Genomic DNA, 17,689 nt, shown 5'->3' with positions numbered 1-17,689 from the left:
TTTCGTCAAGATGTGTCCGTTGCGCTGTCCACACTGTTCTGATGATGATGATGATGATGATGATGACCTCATATAATGGTTCATACCCACAGTGGGGGATTGGCCAAGAATTGCCTGTTCTCCTGTCAAAACTTCGTCTTTCTCTCTTACTTTCAACCTTTCCTGTCATCTCTTCGTTTACTATCCTGGCGTTCTTTGGCCATAATTGGCCTGCGCCACGAAACAACAATTAATCATCATTTTGAACGTAATGTTTTCGTTGTTCTTCCATTTGATGTCCGCCTGGGCAGATAACTCATCTGCAGTGACGTAATTCGAGTTAATTTTGTAGGTTTTTTAAGTGTTCGAACTAAAAAGAATGCAGACGGTGTAGTTCGCTATAGTTAGCTGTTTGCTGGGCGCGTGCATGAATGTAGAGGGCACGCCTCACTGGCATCCTGCCAATGGCTTAGCCAATCAACTGGCACTGAAAGTTATACGCTATTCCCAGAAATTCTACTGTATGTTGTATTTCGTTTCACTTTCTTTTTGTGACTAAACAATACCACTTTACTCTACACTTAAATAGGCATCAAACGTATTTTATCCCGCTCAAACTTAATTCATCTTACATTTATATTTTGTCTCAATGCTTGCTGCTGCATATTTGTGCGTTTCCATAAAGTGCGGCGCACTTTTGGTATATGGCAAATGCCGTGTAGCTATAGGGTACAATAGAAGTACAGAAAGGGCTTAAGCAGCTTAAAGTTTTTAATTTGCAGTCCTGGCACTGAACATTTTCAATCTTTACTTACAGAGTGCCGATGGGGCAAAGTGTAGCGCCGAGCATAAAAGAGCACGGAAAAGAGTGTCAAGCAAACATCTGTCAGGTATTTCCGTTTCTACACTTACTACACCTTTAAAGGAAAAGCTTTGCGGGAGAACGCTAGACAGTCTTGGAACCTCTTTTCTGAGAGAGGCAACATAAGCTAAGTGTTTTGGATCCAACCTTCGAAGAAGTAAAGATGCAGTGGAGCAATCAACTCGTATTACAAAATTTTGAACACAAACGGGAATTTTAGGTTGTCTAGACGAATGTCCGTCGTTCTTGCCGAGGGAATGTAGCGTTCGGCCTAGTACTCCTCGTGCCCGTCGACGTGCTCGTTTGAGTCCATGCCAATTTCCTCGTAGCCCTTCTCGAGGATGACCATGTCCTCTGAGAACTCTCCCTCCTCCATGGCTTCGACCACGTACCAGTGGACGAAGGGGCGCTTGGCGTACATGAGGTCGAACTTATGTTCCAGCCAGCCCCAGGCCTCGGCGGTGGGTGTCGCGTTGGACAACACGTAGAGAGCACGCGGAACCTTGGCCTGGTCTCCGCCGGGCACCACGGTAGGAGGCTGGTAGTTTATGCCCACCTTGAACCCTGTGCACACCAGTCCACGAACTAGATGGCGCGCTTGTTTTTAACGCGATAGCGTTAAGGAGCTCGTGTCGCAGAAAAGCCGGTGTCGTCGGCGTCGGTGTCGGCGTCCGCGGCGTTGGCCGTGAGCGATAAATCACGGCAGGCACTTCATAAATAAAAAGCAACTTCCAAGATGGGCTGGGTGGGAATCGAACCAGGGTCTCCGGAGTGTGAGACGGAGACGTTACCAGTGAGCCACGAGTTTTTTTTTTTTCTTTATTGCCAGTCCTCGACATAACACAACACAAATTCCTAAATGATATAAACAAAGACCAAAGAAGCAAAAAGGGATGAATACACAAGGGAACAAGGAACAGTAATATTTACATTCGCTGCCGTCCGCTACTGTGGCACGACGTTGTCGGATTAAAATTCCTTTAGTGCTGTAAGGGGTTCAACCCTCGACAGCCACTCAGGAACAGGCTGTTGCATCTTGATCACTTCCACATACCGTTGCATGGATTCACAAAAGTACAGACGCGCCGGTCGGGCATCCGGATCACAATGGTAACCCGCCATTCTTGCGCGCCATAAACTGTGGAGGCCCGTAAGCATGATCAGGTCGTACGGGAAACCTTCGTCGTCATATACTGGCAGAAACCTGATTCCGTGGGGATCTATAGGTAGCTCCTTTTTTAGAGTCCTTTGTAGCACGTCCCAGAAAAAGACCCCTTCCCAACAGTGGATGAAGACGTGATCTATGCTTTCTGTTTTTTTACATATAAGGCAGTGGGTTCCCCATGGCATGTAGAACCCACGTTGTTCAAGGAAGATTTTAACAGGTACAGTACCAGTGTGTAATTTAAAAAAGAACGATTTAGTGGCTGGTTGAACTGGCATCTTCTTCACCCTTTTCAATACATCTAGGCCTGGGCCTCCACTGTACGGGGCTCTGTACATAGGTACCAGCAAAACACTGTCACATAAATCACGATATAACTTTTTCCGTTTTACACTCCACAAATATGCACTTGAAAAACGAACACGCAAAAAGGAAACACTCTGAACTATTTCCCGAAAGAAACCACGGACTGGTCCTGGCATAATTTCCGTACCTACAACGAATTCGGGAAGTGATCTTGACAGCCTCATTTGGATCACCGTGCGCAGAAATGGGTCGTTTGTATCTCGAAAGAAGGAGAATCTATTCACCAGTTGACGCAAGAAGAGGTGCGCCAACCCCAGACCACCATCCTTCACGCGCCGGAAGAGATTATCTCGGCTACATCGCTCCCAGCTTGATGCCCACACGAATACAGCGAACACGCGGTGCAGTTTCTGCACATTAATACGAGAGCACTGTAGTACCTGCATTACGTACCAGATCTTTGTCACGAGAAACATGTTGCACGCTGTAGCTCTCGCAAATATTGACAAGTAACAGGCGTTCCATCGGTCGGCTTTTTCTTTTAGTTCTTTTGTCCGCTCCTTCCAGTACTCGCTACTGTCCTTGTAGGCATCAAGGGGTGCTCCAAGGTACTTAACTGGTGTCGTGACCCAGTTTACGTTCGAAAAGTGGTCTGGTGTAGACGCCCATCTTCCATGCCAAAACCCCAAACATTTCTGCCAGTTAACGTAGCTGTTAGTGACGTTACCAAACTTTTTGACGATATTAACAGTATTCAATACACTTTGTTTGTCCTTACAGCATACAGCCACATCGTCAGCGTATGCGTCAGTGAGCCACGAGTTCGATGCTTCAAAGCGGCACAAAAGCGCCTCTAGTGAACGCGGTGTTGCCTTAGAAACGAGCTGTTTCTAAGGCTCAGGCGTGCGTCGCTTGCTCAGGCGCACATTTCGTTGTCGCGCCGAACGCTGCGTTGCTCGACGCTCACTGCGTCCGATGCGAGGCGCGTAGTCGCTGCGCCGTAGCCCATTGTCTTACACCCCTTGGCGGATCGACGGGAACGCTGTCGCGTTCCACTCTTGAAGGCGAAGCTTAAGCGTCCTCCAATGTTTTGATGGCCGCAATGTCAGCGTTGACGTCCTTAGGCACCCCGTCGCCGCGGTGCAGCATACAGCAGGCTATGGACTTGCCATTGCAGGCCTTCTCGGGAGAGATGACGGGAGCGTAGGATACCAGCGGGATGTGGATGCTAAGTCCAGGAAAGGAAAGCGAATTGCACCAATACGCTGCTATGTTAGTGGACTTGCGTTTGTTCATAGTCATATCACCTATGCTGTTGCTTTCTGCAGAAACACATGTCACCTCTCATCTGTTCAACATATACAGAACCAGGCTATTCGCATAATTACGAATAGTTCTGTTTACTCCTGTGCTCTCCGGCTACTTCAAGCTAACTTATTCTACTTGTACATGGCTTGTTTAAGGATGATGTAGGTATTCCCTTTTAAAGTAATTAACAAACAACTTGATTACAAACATCGCCGATGCTCTCTTCCGGAACCATCTTGACCGCGTGTCCCAAAATGAGGATGGTCGCATTTTCTTCTCTCTACAACGCGTCTCCAAAGTCCACGAGTATAACAGACTTAGCATCAATCAGTGACTCAAACGCTGCTACAGGGGAAAAATTCAACATTTGTAATACACGATGACACACTGTATCGGGGTCAGGGCACAAGGACCACTCAGAAGAACGCCACCTCCTGATGATTCCTAATTGCTTTAGGTATTAAATTTTGCGAGCCATTCATGACACCCCGGAAGGAGGGCACATTGGACAGCGAACCACGCTCTGCAAAATACAAGAACGCTTCTGGTGGCCGAAAATGGAAAGCAATGTCCGCTCCTACATTGCCAGTCGCGAAGTGTGTCAGCAGTATAAGCAACCGCCAGGATGCCAGCCTGGACTAATGACACATATTCCGCTGCCAGAAACCATTTTTCATATTGTTGGCATCGACTACATCGGACCTCTGCCGATCACTGCAGCACGAAACCGCTAAATCATTGCGGCTGTGGGCTATTTGTCGAAGTACGTCGAATTGGCAGCTGTACTATCTCTCGTGTCCAGTCACCTAATCGATTTCCTGAAGCTCATATTTGAAGAGAGACGTGGCCTGCCAAAAATTAATATCATACCGTTCTACGACATTCCACAGCCGCGAACTAAGAGAGTATCTTAGTACGGCAGGGGTGCAGCACCATTACACGTGCGCATTTCATCCCCAGGCAAATGGCCTTACGGAGCAAACCAACCAAAGTATCCATGCACGATTTGCTCCATATACGAAAATAGGGCAGAAAGGAGAAGCCGACTGGGACGTTCACCTTAAGTCAGCTCCTTATTCCCTTAACACGACGCTGCGGCTGTCTACCGGGGGCAACGTCATATGAAACGTCTGCGGGAAGCTGGGCCCCCCAACTGAAAGTGGTCCTCAATCTGGACACTCCTGTTACCATCTCCAGCTCCGACGACCAAACGTCCGTCTTTAAAAAGATCAGAACAGCAGCGATGAGAAGAGCTTCACAAGCGCAAGAAACGCAGAAGCGCTACTGTGACCGCCGACATCGACCTGCTCCGGTGTATGACGTCGGTGACGAGGAGTGGGTACAAAGGGGAGTCAGCTCACTCGGCAAGAAGTTACTAGCGAGGTTTGAAGGAACGTTATCAATTACTGAGCGAATAGGAGAGAACACCTGGCGCGTGAGCACCTGCAGTTCCAGGCGCCAGCCTCGGTAGGCGTAAAAGAAGTAACTTTGACCCGTGCGCATGTCACGCCTCAAGAAAAACGTAGCGATGCGTTTGTAGATAATATGTTATATAGTAATTTTCCATACTGAGCTTTCAAAGAAATGGATTCGCAATTAGTGAAATCGCGCTTATCGCGAGACTTGTTCACAGGAAGAACCTTCGCGACCTTCCATGAAGCAGGAACTGTACAGGTAGACAACGATTTCTGAAGAATAGTTGTAAGGTACTTGCTTGTCCCTAGAGATAACTTACCGAGAAAAGAATTTCGTATGTTATTTGGATATTCATCGACATCATTCCTTCTTCATTCTTCCATCGTCGTCATTACGTCATTGCGTCATCGTCGTACAGTCGTCGTCATGCCGTCATGGTCATGACCGACCCTGGTGAGCGAGTGCCATAGCGAAGTGGGCCGATCCCGGACACGCTGTGTGTCGCATATAGCCCAAACAATAAACAGCTTTGAACGACCACTACAGATGCTAAATAAAGGTATATGTTCAGCAATACGGTATGTCGCTGCATTGCTTGAATGCTAATCGTATTAACGACGACAATCGTGGTGAAATGGGTTCTGCAGAATATTTTCTCGAGATGAAACGCTTGATCTGAGCTTCCGTCGTGCGCCTCGGCAAGTTGTGGCCGCGAAGAGAAGGAGAACGCACCGAAAGCGCGCGCACTTGTCACGAAGAGGAAGAAAAGATCGAACGTGCCGAAGGCGCGAGCACCGCTGGTCCCCGCGGACGGCTGCGTCCACAGCCGGCGAAACGATGTCCGTTGACGGTGAACAGCCGGGGTCCACGGTCGACGTCAGCGAAATGTTTGACAAGGACTTCGTGGTGGAGAGCGTGCTCGACCACCTGGGCACCGAGGAGCTCTTCACGTGCGCAGAGGTGAACCGACTGTGGCAGTCGGTCGCCCTGTCTCTGCTGAGGAAGAAACTTATCTCCATTTCCATCTGCTGTTCACCGGTGAGGAGGCACTGCTTTTATAATTAGAGCCGCTAACGCGTGCTTCATGGTTGCAACCATGGTCAGGAAGCGTCAGAAAAATTCCTACCAAAGCTTTGCTCGATATTCTGGAGCTGCACAGATAAGATGACGCTGCAATTACGCATATATAGTCTTTGCCAATAGCGTTTCGAGGCTATATTTCTCGAAACAAGATCTGTTGCGGGGCCGTGTTGCTTGGTTCTTGCAGCATGTGCGATGCCCCAATGTTCAGGTAAATGAGAAACGCGTCTGTTCCTTTCGATCTCTGGGCCTTTGAATCGGTCAAAGTAGTGCACGGGCCCGGTGCGCGGGACCGACAAGTGCGGTCAATGTGCGCAGTGACTTCGAAGCTTTGGAGAGGTTTTAGAGAGACCCGGAAAGACGCGCAGGCCGAAATTTCATTTCTGACTAAGCAGTTCAGACAAGATAGATGGCTGAGAAACGTTCGTCAGTGAGGATTCTTCAAAAAGTTGCAGTGAGAGTATGCAGAATTACAAAAAGAACACGTGCGCACACACAAGGACACACTGATATGCGAAAAAAAAATAGCTGGGCTATCTGTGAGAAAAAAAATACGGCTGGCTCATTGCGCGCTGCTCCCCACCGAGTAATATAACCTCATCGTGGTATCACTTGTTGGCAGTTGTCATGCTAGCGTCGTCGCCACACTTTCGTCGCGGTCGTTCCATCATCGTCATACCGCCATCTTTACGCCGTCGGCGTCATCCCATTGTCCTCATTCTGTCGACGTCACGCTGCCGCCGTTGCACTATCATTTCATAATCGTCATCCCATTGTCATACCGCCTTCGTTGTTCCGTCAACGTTATTTCTTCGTCGTTAATCGTCGTCACCCTGGCGAGAATCATAACAATGTTGGGCGATCCCGGAGGCAATGTATGTCGTACATAGCCGAAACAATAGGCATCTCGCCACACTGTAATTAAATATATCTCCAGCAATACGGCGTGTCGCTACATTGTGACGGCCTCACCCGTGATATAACCAGTTGGCAGTGGGAGTGTCGTCTACATGGTGGCTGGAGAGAGGGCGCTGGCTTTTGCTTGCGTCTGAGGGCTTTCCGCAAATTCACTGTCGATCCCCAACAATCTTACAAGATGACCAATATATATGTATACAGGTGCTCCGCGCACTGGAGCACTTCATCACTCAAATTGTGCAAATCCTTTTGTCACGTTTGAAGTGAACCAGGAATGAGTCAACGATGCGCATTCGCATGTAGCGAAGTTCTCTAAATCGAATGTCTTTATCCGCGATTTAATACCTATAGGCGAAGGAATATACGGGATAATCATTCAGTTTTCCGGAATTTGTTAAAGATCGCCTTTGGATGATAGCGTAATTCCTGCCCTTGAGCTGGATTATTCCAAGAGACGGACGTTACCAGCAAGAGCATTACCAGCGCTGCAATTAATTTCGCTACTGCACATATTGCAATTAACAAATTGTAGCCGGGAATTCGCTAGACGTATCCACTTGAATTGAACTTCCAGGATGACGCTGATTTCGAGATATTTCCCAAAGTGTGGGACGAAATACATGGGCGTTCCAGTTACTTTTATGCTTCAATGCATAAAACAGCGTTTTGTTAAAAAAGTGTATGAAATAACAGCGTATTTTTACGTCGAGTTTTATGGCTTATATCTTCAAACTGGTGTCCTTCTGGAGGTTCATTGCAAGTGGATACGCCTCAAACTTACAGGCTACCATTCGTAAATTGAAGTGATGATCCGTGGTGTATTCAATAAATACGATAATTAGTGACCATTTATTTAGTTGAATGTGTACTTCGATTTCTCGTGCAATTAATGTCCGCCTGTCTGAATAATCCAATGCAAGGACTAGAATTATGTGATCTGCAACAGGTGATTTATTACAAACTCCGGGAAATTTAAAAATGATCAACCCGTAGTGTATCATCGCAGTGGCAACAATGCTGTCCAGATAAGTGGCCGCATGAATAGAATCCTATTGAAGAAAAACAAAAGACGAATCGTAACGATGATCAATATTATATTCGCCGCCTGTCGCCTTCTACGCCGCTCTGAAGAAAAAAGCTGTGACCGGCGCCGGTACTCGCGACTGGGACGTTAGGAGCACGTAACGTGGGAAGCACTAGGGGCTCAAATGTGTTGTCGCCGCCCGAAATTAGCCTTTCATATTCATCGCACTGTCATGGAGAAGCATAACGTATTTGCACGTATATGAGGTGCATTATATATTTTTTTTTTGTACTTCGAACAGATCTCCCTTTAAATCGCATGCAGTATACAGCGCAATTTGGCCTGTTCAGGTGGACTTCCTGAAGAGAGGAACACTACCTGTACGAAGCATCGCAATGTCCCCCACCCCCTCCAGGTAGCTAATTAAAATATTCACTAAGTGACTCTAGCTCTAACTTGTTCACTTTAACTCGCACGCTTTGCGAAACTGCAGCCTTGGTTTGTCAGCGTCTCTGTTTGCCTTTACCCCAACCGCGGCGACTCGCCGAGTGACCTGCTCACCGAAGGCTTCCTCCTGCCGTCGCAAAAGGTTGCCGAAAGCCGTTCTGTTGACGACGGCTGCCGTGCACCGACTCTTGATGAGTCGATCCTTGCCGCGCAGGCCTGCCATTTATTTCGCCGAGTGAACAATGCGTGTGTGTTGGCGCGCCCAGGAATCGGAGCCGCCGAGCCAGGAGCCAGTGCAGGACAGGCTGCACGCGTGCGTGGAGATCATGTGCTCAAAGTTCGCTCGCTACCGCAACATCGCGCGCCTGGCCGGCATGCGACCATCCCTTGTGTTCCTGTCCTATCACGCCGACCTGAACGAAGACAGGAGGGGTAAGCGCGCGCCGTGTTTCTGGCCACCGGGCCTCCGCGAAAAAAAAATCCACAGGAAAGTAACGCACCCTAAAAAATTTTGAGACTGGCGAACTATTCTTGAATAATTCCATTTGGCTAAAATGGGTTGGGAGCCAAACATCTCTTTCTTGAATTTTGCGATGAAACCTCATCGCCGTTGCGTCAGTCTGGTACGTTGCGTATTTCAGTTTCCTCTATAGTATTTGGGCCGTTTGGGTGCAGGAAGAGTTATAGAAACTTGCTAGGTTGAGTCTTTGGTATCTAATGCACTCGCGTGATCCTCATTCACCAATAAACAAAACTATACCCGAGAGCAGACGCTTGCAATATCCCCCTCACGGCGAGCTGATGTGAGAATTTCAGGGCGACGTTGCCGCAAGTCGTTCTCTGCTCCATTTCTGGTCTTGTCATGCATCACTCGAGGGTGGCCGCTTTCCTGTTGCGGAAACCTAATTTATTAATGCAGCTTAACTAAATGTGCTTCTCTGTTGCCCCTTTACAGCGATGCCTAAAGTGAATGGCTACACCGCCAAGCCTCTGAATAATAATGCGTGATCTGTGTTGCATGCCATAATGACATTTTTCAGAACATTAGTGCTCCTCCGTACGACCTCTATGTGCACATAAGTGCGTGCAGGCATTGTGCCCGATTCGGTGGGGATTGTCGGTCAGCATATCAAATAATGATAAGGATAGCGGCTGCCGAATGCTGTAAGTTATGACGCAGCGCGTGCAAACATACTGTGCATGCATACATCTCTGCGTACCCAGTGGTCGACTGCGTGCGCGAGCTGCTCCCCTTGAGCTCAGTCATCGTGTATTTCAAGTTGGAGCTCATCCGAATGGCCGACGACTCCGATGACAGCTCGCACGAGGGCGTCTTCGGCGAGTTCTTATTCCACGCCGAGCCAATCGTGCGACGTGAGCCGAGCGACGACGACCAGCAGCAACCACCGCCGCCGCCGTCGCCGCCGCCGTCGCCGCCACCGCCGCCGCCGGATAACCCCGTCCCCGGGTTAGCACTATAATCAAAGAACTATTTGGCTGCTGTAGAGCAACCGATACGAGCCAGTGGAACGGACGACGCGTTATTCCGATAGAACTTCGTTGTGCTCGCTGCTCACGTACACAGTGTACGCAGTACTGCACTGCGTGTCTCTCTAGATCCCTTTGCATCACTAGAACAGAGCCACCAATGCGAAGGTTGAGATTAGCTAAAAGAACAGTGGTCTCAATGGGGTCGAAGGCAAGTCCCCTTGTCGAGAGTCGACTCCGCGCTGGCGCTTCCCTGTCCTCCCGCTACTAATCGCATAAGGCGCCCATATTTCTGTAATCTCTTTGTCTTTAAGGAATGTATATCTCTGACCAGCGCCATAATCTATAGAGAGCAGGTGATTGCCCAGTATTGTCAGCCCACGTGGAAGAGAGAAATGCGGTCTCAACAATGTGGACGTTCGGGAGAGAGAGAAAATACTTTATTGGTATGAAATGTGGGTAGGATGCCGCAGGTCATCAGTCCAGAGTCTCGCTCGCAGTACCGAGGGAAAGAGGCGCGTAGCGGTACGATTACAAAGGAGGGCAGAAGTAGTGAAAGTGTCCGTTTGCAACGCACCTCCTTGCCGACGAGAAGGACAAGCGTGCGGAGGGTGCATGCAACAGACGCGCAAGTCACAGGTCGTCGCCCGCGAAACTTGTGCGAGCTTCCGAGAGTGAAATCCTTCCTCCTGTACAATCGGCGCAGCCCGTCGTCGCAGTCTGCGCCGAGCCAGGCGCAGGAGCGTCGTTCCGAAGCCGAGCCACCACCAACACCGCCAGCCGTTCCGGTTGCTGCTGCTGCTGCCCCCGCCGCGGAGGACGCACCCGCCGATAGGTCGCCGCCTGCCCCGGCGTTGCCTGTCGTCTGGCCGCGTCCCCACATTCCATCGACGGGCAGAGGCAGCGGCGCCGTCTTCCACAACGTGCTGCCCGGCGTGCTCATGTTCCAGGCTTTGCACGTCACCGAAGGCACCCTGGAGGCGGACGTCGCCAATTCCCGGTTCACGGAAGAGGCGACCGGCAGGATAATAAAGGTGAAATGTGCCACGTGTGTAGGAAACATCCTTTCATTAACTGAGGAACAGTGCTCTTGGACCATTTTTGTAATTGCTGCTTGGCTAGCTGGTGAGTCATTGCCGCGGCTCTTTTGTCTCATGTTTTCTATCCTCTCCAGTGTGGCCGCCTTTCTATAGTGATAGCTGTTGTGGGCTCACTCCTAGTCGTTTTGATGTACGCCGGTGTCCGTCGCAGGAATCCCAAAATGCTTTGCGAGAAGCCTGTAAAACATAGAGAGACGCAGAGAAAAATCACCGCCCAAGCACTCCGTACAGTTGGTGAACCAGCGAAGCTGAAACGTGCGGCGCCGGTTTTTATCACTGGGTTAATTCCGATGGTTCCTCAAACGACGGCTTGATAGGGTGCTTGATCCTCGGTATGCAGTTACTGCTTGCACTCAGCTGCACGAGCCTGTTCTTGTGCCCGGGCTGCAGCATCGGCACGGCGTGGATCAGCTCGTTCCAGGTTCTGCTCGCGGCGTTGCTGATCGAAAGCTGCCTGCTCCTCAGGAGTAGATATGACGCGGGGCCTATCATTTCGTGGCCGGAAAGAAACTGCTGCGCGCGCACTCGGCTGCGTCGGAGGGCAACGACGTCCCTACGGGCGCAGCCAATCGCGCGCCTCTCTTCTTCTTTTCTTTTTCGCGCATGCGCATGGGGTTTCGCCGGAGGAGTTTTCGGCGTACAGGCGACAGACGGGCCCGCGAACGAATGGGTTACTCATGCATATACAGCTTCGCTTTAAAAATGCGTCGTATTCCTCGTTGATTAGAAACTCCGGTCCACAGAGGGTCAGTCGCAGGTCTTACCTATCAGTCAATTTTTTTCTTGATTAACCAATGTGAAAAATACAAGTCCAAAAAGTGCTTTCAAGGCACCATGCCACTATGAACGGTATCCGCAAGTCCTCCTTAGTATTCGCATACGCTTAACAATGCCTCAACTCTTGGGAACCGTTCGGGCTCTGGATTTTGCAACCGGTATACACTGCCACCATTCTACTTATGCTTGGCACTAAAATATAAGCATTCGCAGATGCGATTGGTAAACATCGATACTATGCGAAACCGTGGAAGACTTAGTATAGTATACGGCGCCAGCTATCGCGTTGATGCTTCGCCCTTGTGGGTGAAATTGCAACATTTCTTTCGCCTTCCCTCGCGAATGACAAGCATGCCTAGTGCGTGTGCCTTATCAGCTTTGCTTTGGACTTTTCCAGCTGGAATTGGCGCTAAAAAACGCAACAGTCTGAATTTTGAAAAGCGACCTAATGCTGACTTTATATTCTAAAATCCTTGTAAATTTCCGTCAACCGCGCTTTGGTTAGAACGTCGGACCCGGGAGAAACAGCAAGCGGCTTTTACACAAAACGACCACCGACACAAGGACCTTATCCTGATGCGCACCAAGACCACACATGCTCGTCGGTATGTGAAGTTAGCCGAGTCACGCTGACTTTAAAAAACCGCGAGTCTTTCGACGAGTGAACTGGCTCTCGCAAGCTTTGGCAGATCCACATCCTATGCAGCAAGTCCAGGTCGTCCATACAGCGAAACATGTGCAGCTTGGCGCGGAGACGTTCGAAAACGTTGCATTATTTCCTTAGCTAGCTCCAAACCTGACTTTACACGCTCGCCCTCAGCGGCGCTGACCAAGATTTGCTATTTACAGTCGAAGAGCTCACCCTTGCATTGGAAGCTGCCAACACGCGAAGCGCTCCACGCAGGGACGATATAATATATATCCAATAATAAGCGATTTGCAATCTCGACTAGCTGGAGAAGCTGGCGCTACTTGAAGAGCTCAATTGTGTCTAGGAATGTAAACATTATGTGGTCTATACCCGATGACCAATACTTCAAAGCGTAGAACGCCATCGACAACATTCGGCCCATTTCGCGGACGTAGACGCTGTGCAAACTTCTCTAGCGGATGGTGCTGACGTTGCGTGTGTGTCACCTCGAGTAAGCGAACGCAGAATCATTAGACTTTATCTAGACGGGTTTCCGACCGGGAAAGGTGTGCGCAGAACAGCTCCTGCTGCTGCACTGTATAAAGTCGCCGGAGATGGGACGGAAACAACCGGGGCATGATTGTCTAAGTCAAGCGATAGCTTCCTGAGCTAAACGTGTTCGTCACCTTGTTGATATGTCCTATAGGTACCGCGGAATCCAATTTTGTTTTGCGTATGGTGCCCCTGCTGTATATATGCTCTTGAAAGGGAGAAATTGTCATCCACCCGACTGTAGCACGATGCTACAAAGGAAACTCATGCAGTTTTTCTGAGAGAAACCGTATGGGCTTTCATTGCACTAAAGAAAATTGAACCTTTAAAGGTACTTTCTAGTGTCTAGCTGTACAACTCACCCATCTTACAACCAAAGAAAAGGGTGTTTAGGCGAACTAGTACACCCATTTGAAAGGGTGATCGTTTGTAATCGCATCCTTTCCTCTTATGTATGTCTTGCCAAAATGCGCGATACGTGTTATTTCTGCAGCGATGCATTTTATTCTATCAGTATGCCGTATAGTCTATCCGACGCCCACCGAAGTAATCCCAAAGTGTTTCCCGACACGTTTATAAAAAAAATATTAAGAAAAAGCGCAGCCTGCATTCGAGCATGGGCCTACAGAGTGCGAGTGGGAAGTGTTACCTCTCGACAACTCTGCCGACACCCTTGCAGGGAACATAACAGCAGCTTAAGAGTGCAGTAGCCCCTGTAGCTGCCCTGATATGCTGACGTCACGCTCCTCAGTGCTTCAGTTTATCTGTAAAACAGCACCAAGGCGAACCGATGTAAGCGAAGCTAGCAGCAAGATGTGAAAGGCAGGAAGGAGGGAAGAGGAGAATGTAGTTGTCTCTTTCCACTTTACGACCGCGGCGCGCCAGTTCCACAATAAATGTTGTGTTCTTAGCGCTCGAAGAATGTTCCTCGTGCAACTGCATGCGAATGTTTATTCTAACCGACACTGCATGAAACAGCGCAAAACTTACTGCGCATAATATTGCGCAGGCCCCGATCCTACACCAGAAAGAACATGCGCCTGAAGAAATATGATTGGTTAACGCGCTAATATGAGTCGCTGACGATTGGAAGACGATCTATATAAAACACCACCGGGCTGAAAGCTAAAACACGAAAGACAGGGTAGAATATAAAAGATAGCTCGAACAAATTATTGGCGAGAACTGCTGGGAAATAGGCACTTATGGCTTATTCACGAACGCTGACTGTTTGGTCTGCTGTTGCATCAGGTTTTGTCATTGAGCGGAATTAGAGCGGAAAGAAACGATATGGGACAAGACCAGGGTATCGAACCGGAACTAAACTGAAAACCGGCAAAAAAAACGTTATTTTGGCTCGAACCGGTACTGAACTGGAACGATTTCTTTTTCCACTCTGGAGTGAAACCGAAAAGATAAAAAAAAATAACGGTTTTCAGTACAGCCTGCCCACCTTTTCCCCATGGAAATTTTCGTCCATGCATTTCCTGAACTTGTGGCTAAGCTATGCTACCTCATTCCTAAAAACTCACAATCTTCCCCTTGTTTTTAAGAATAGCAGCACCGTTTCAGCCTATGGCGTCAGGGGGCTGACTAGGTGTGATGTTAACGGGACAATATTTGCATCGCATCTGGCGCGCGGACTCACCAAACTGCGATGCGTGCAGAATATCTGACACAGTGCAGCGCGTATGCTTGTTTCTTGTCCTCTGCAGTATGACTGCGAACGGCAGGCATTGATCTCTTCGTTAGCGCCAATCAACCGTTAAGTGAAAAAAAAGTGAAAAAAAAATATATATTAATGAAGTAAGACATTGGGCCGCTCTTATAATGTTTAGTTAACACAGGCCTATATTCAAGGCTATGAACGGGCTGTTCGCATGCCATACAGCCTGTCCTCGTCATTACTCCTTTATTTTTCTCCTCTACCTGAGCAGAGTGGCAGGCGGGAGGCCCTCTCTTCATTTCCTCAAAATATTCTCCTCTCTTTCTCTCCCTCAGTAAAGCTTCGCATCACATATATTCCAGCATAGGTGTTATATCTGCGTAATTCTGTGGCAACTAGTTGCGGACTGAAGAACATACAGGCGTAATCTTTCGGTGCAGCCTATCAGTAGCGCTGAGTTTTTGTACAAAGTAGATTTGTTCTATTTTCTTGTAATTATATAGTTTGGCTATACAAATGACATTGAACCTCTTCGAACCGATTTACACTCTTTACTTTTTTGTGCTCTGGAGTTGAACCGGAACTGAACTGTTTTCGTTGAACCGAACCAAGAGCGGAAAGCAAAAGGTTTCGGTTCGACACTCGGGACAAGACAAAGCGTCTGTCCTGTCCACATCGTTTCCTTCCGCCCTAATTCAGCTCAAGGGTACAATATGACTTTTTACTTGCTTGAAACGCTGAACTGCCAAAGCATCCTTAATTTCTGCAAGGTGCGTGTTTCCCACGAAAACACCCTTCTAGCGGCCTTAAATTACTCAAAGTGCGCATTAAAGTTGTCCTGCCAGCGCATACAGCCATTTTGGAAATTTTCAGAGAAAGAGTACAAGAACAAGGGTGTTTTGAAATCTAATCCAACCTTGAGGGTGTAGTTTTCCTGAATGCGTAGCTTCGCGCTACTATCAAATATAGTTTTTTTTTTCATTTTCAAGAACTTTCCACCACCTTGCGGGATTCCGCAGAACCAATGTGCTTAATTGCTATATGCTTTGTATCTTGTGGTGTAGCAACTACTCCTTGAGTAAAACGCGGTTCTCGTTTTAGATATATGCCTTTCGCGTATACGTGAATATTGTTTGTAGTCGCCTCGAGTTTAATCAGGTTACGTTTCGAAGTGAGATTCTTTAGCTAATTAGTTACATTTAATTGTGCGAATTTTTAAATAATAGGTTTAAGGCATAAGTCGGACTTGGCAAGCAGTGAAACGTGCTGAGCAACACCCGATGAAGTTGTTTCCATGACGTTATCTTTTACGCGATTCTTTTTCGTTTCTGACTCTAAAGAAAGCGCGCAACATATGAGAAAATTGTGTCACGTCAGCGTGCTTGCTCGTCCACCAGATTGCAGCGCTCTCAATAGTGTTTCAAGAGAACAAAGCTCGCACATGCACCTGTCAAAAGCCGGCTAGTGTGCTTGCATTCGTCTTCAGTGGCGGCCTATCGCTTATTGTTTAGCACCGTGGCGGATTCCGATCTTCACGACGATGGTGCGGACTTATTCTGGGAACGTATTCGTCGACGGTCACTTTCGGCGATACTATCGCCTTCGCCTGACGTAGTGCTCAACACGCCAATCAGGTCATTCGGTTTTGCTCAACCAGCCAATAAGCGCGCACTGAAAGTGATATCGCCGAAAGCGGCCGTCCGAGAGTACCTCCCCTGGACGGCGCGGCCGATCACCTTCTTTAGCAATTCACAGGCGCGATTCGTTATTTCGAAACACCATTGAGAGTCCTACAATCGATAAGTGCATGGGCGCAGTGACATTATTTCTTAAATAATCCGCGGGCTTTTCTTTTTTTTTCAGAGTGAGGAAAGAAATAGAACCACGTAATAGATGTCGTCGTGGAAAAACAACCTTACTATCTGTTTTTAAGTACGCCCCACAACTGCTCAAATTGGACTTACGACCTAAAACTATTAATTAAGGTTTTGCATAATGAAACGCAACTAATTGTCTAGCTAATCGCACTTCAAAAACAGTTTGAGTGATTCGGAACGACTACGAACGCTGTTGTCCTAATTCGTCTTAAAATATGTCACTCCAATTTTCAAGTTTTGTTGTAGCTGCGCGAAATATCGTGAAACAGAGCAAGCGCTGCCTTTACTCCGCGGTTGCGTCATCAATCGCCCCATCAGGCGGGGGGTGTCACCTAGGCGGAGCGTGATGAGCACTTGCGCCAACTAAACCATGCGCCTAACTGTCTGTCACGTCTTTTGCTCTCCGTATCCCCTCTGCGCTGGCAACCAGGTCCTGAGAAGTTTTATAGATCGATTTAAAATTGACGTGGGCGGCACGCTGAAGAGCCCTGGCCCTGACTCGTGCTGCAGGTGACCTCGGTGGCCATCTTCAACGCCATGCAGAGCAGCCGCTTGGACCCGTTCATGCGCAGCCTGGGAGAGAGCTTCGGCCCCACGACCGACACCATCGCGGTGGCGTTCCCGCGCAACCAGGACGAGGCGCGGCTCGAGCTGGAGGCCTTCGAGCGCAACTTTCCGAAGGTGCCCGCGCTGGCCAATCAGGCCACAGAGTTCAACGTGGACGGCCAGTTCGCGCCCATTGGCCGCCTGAAGCTCATACTGCTGCTTATCAGGCTCCTCGACTAAGAAGGTGTGTGCATGCCATCAAACGTAGTTTTTAAAAGTCAGGAAGGGGTCCCGGCCACCCCTCCATTTTGTTGAGTGTTGCGCTTGCAAATATATAGGGAGTTTGTCTGTCGCCACCAGAAGAGGCTGATGCTCAGAGCGGTAGTGTGAACATTCGATACCGAAAGCACATACATATATACTTAGTGGCTGATGCCGGAAATCGAGTTGCAGTATACAGGTCTCAGCAGCTAGGGCATATATGCATAGTTGGCCCGAACTGAGATTTGAAGTGTCCAAACTTCACCCTCGTTTTGACAGACCGTGC

At 48.6% G+C, this 17,689-nt stretch overlaps 1 protein-coding gene and 1 pseudogene across 1 annotated transcript; one reads left to right on the top strand and one right to left on the bottom strand.

The window, feature by feature from the left end:
* Positions 1-1,112: 1,112 nt before the first annotated feature.
* Positions 1,113-3,614, bottom strand: LOC142571122 (tubulin alpha-8 chain pseudogene; annotated as a pseudogene).
* A 2,207-nt stretch (positions 3,615-5,821) lies between these two features.
* Positions 5,822-17,382, top strand: LOC142570742 (uncharacterized). Its single transcript, XM_075679087.1, has 5 exons — positions 5,822-6,074; positions 8,772-8,937; positions 9,730-9,973; positions 10,700-11,027; positions 17,107-17,382. Exons 1-5 carry the CDS (start codon positions 5,874-5,876, stop codon positions 17,380-17,382), a joined length of 1,215 nt encoding a protein of 404 aa, XP_075535202.1. The 5' UTR covers positions 5,822-5,873.
* The last annotated feature ends 307 nt before the right edge of the window (positions 17,383-17,689 follow it).

Source organism: Dermacentor variabilis, chromosome 1 (genome assembly GCF_050947875.1).
Source record: "Dermacentor variabilis isolate Ectoservices chromosome 1, ASM5094787v1, whole genome shotgun sequence".
NCBI classification, from domain to species: domain Eukaryota; kingdom Metazoa; phylum Arthropoda; class Arachnida; order Ixodida; family Ixodidae; genus Dermacentor; species Dermacentor variabilis.
The sequence above is the reverse complement of the archived record's forward strand: the minus strand, read 5'-3'. Positions and strand labels throughout refer to the sequence as shown.

What these genes read in the sequence shown, in the direction of transcription:
- LOC142570742 (XM_075679087.1), top strand. Translation starts at nt 5,874, where the DNA reads ATGTCCGTTGACGGTGAACAGCCGGGGTCCACGGTCGACGTCAGCGAA. An exon ending in TTTCCATCTGCTGTTCACCG is followed by an intron (nt 6,075 to 8,771) that starts GTGAGGAGGCAC and finishes TGGCGCGCCCAG; the next exon opens with GAATCGGAGCCGCCGAGCCA. An exon ending in CCTGAACGAAGACAGGAGGG is followed by an intron (nt 8,938 to 9,729) that starts GTAAGCGCGCGC and finishes CTGCGTACCCAG; the next exon opens with TGGTCGACTGCGTGCGCGAG.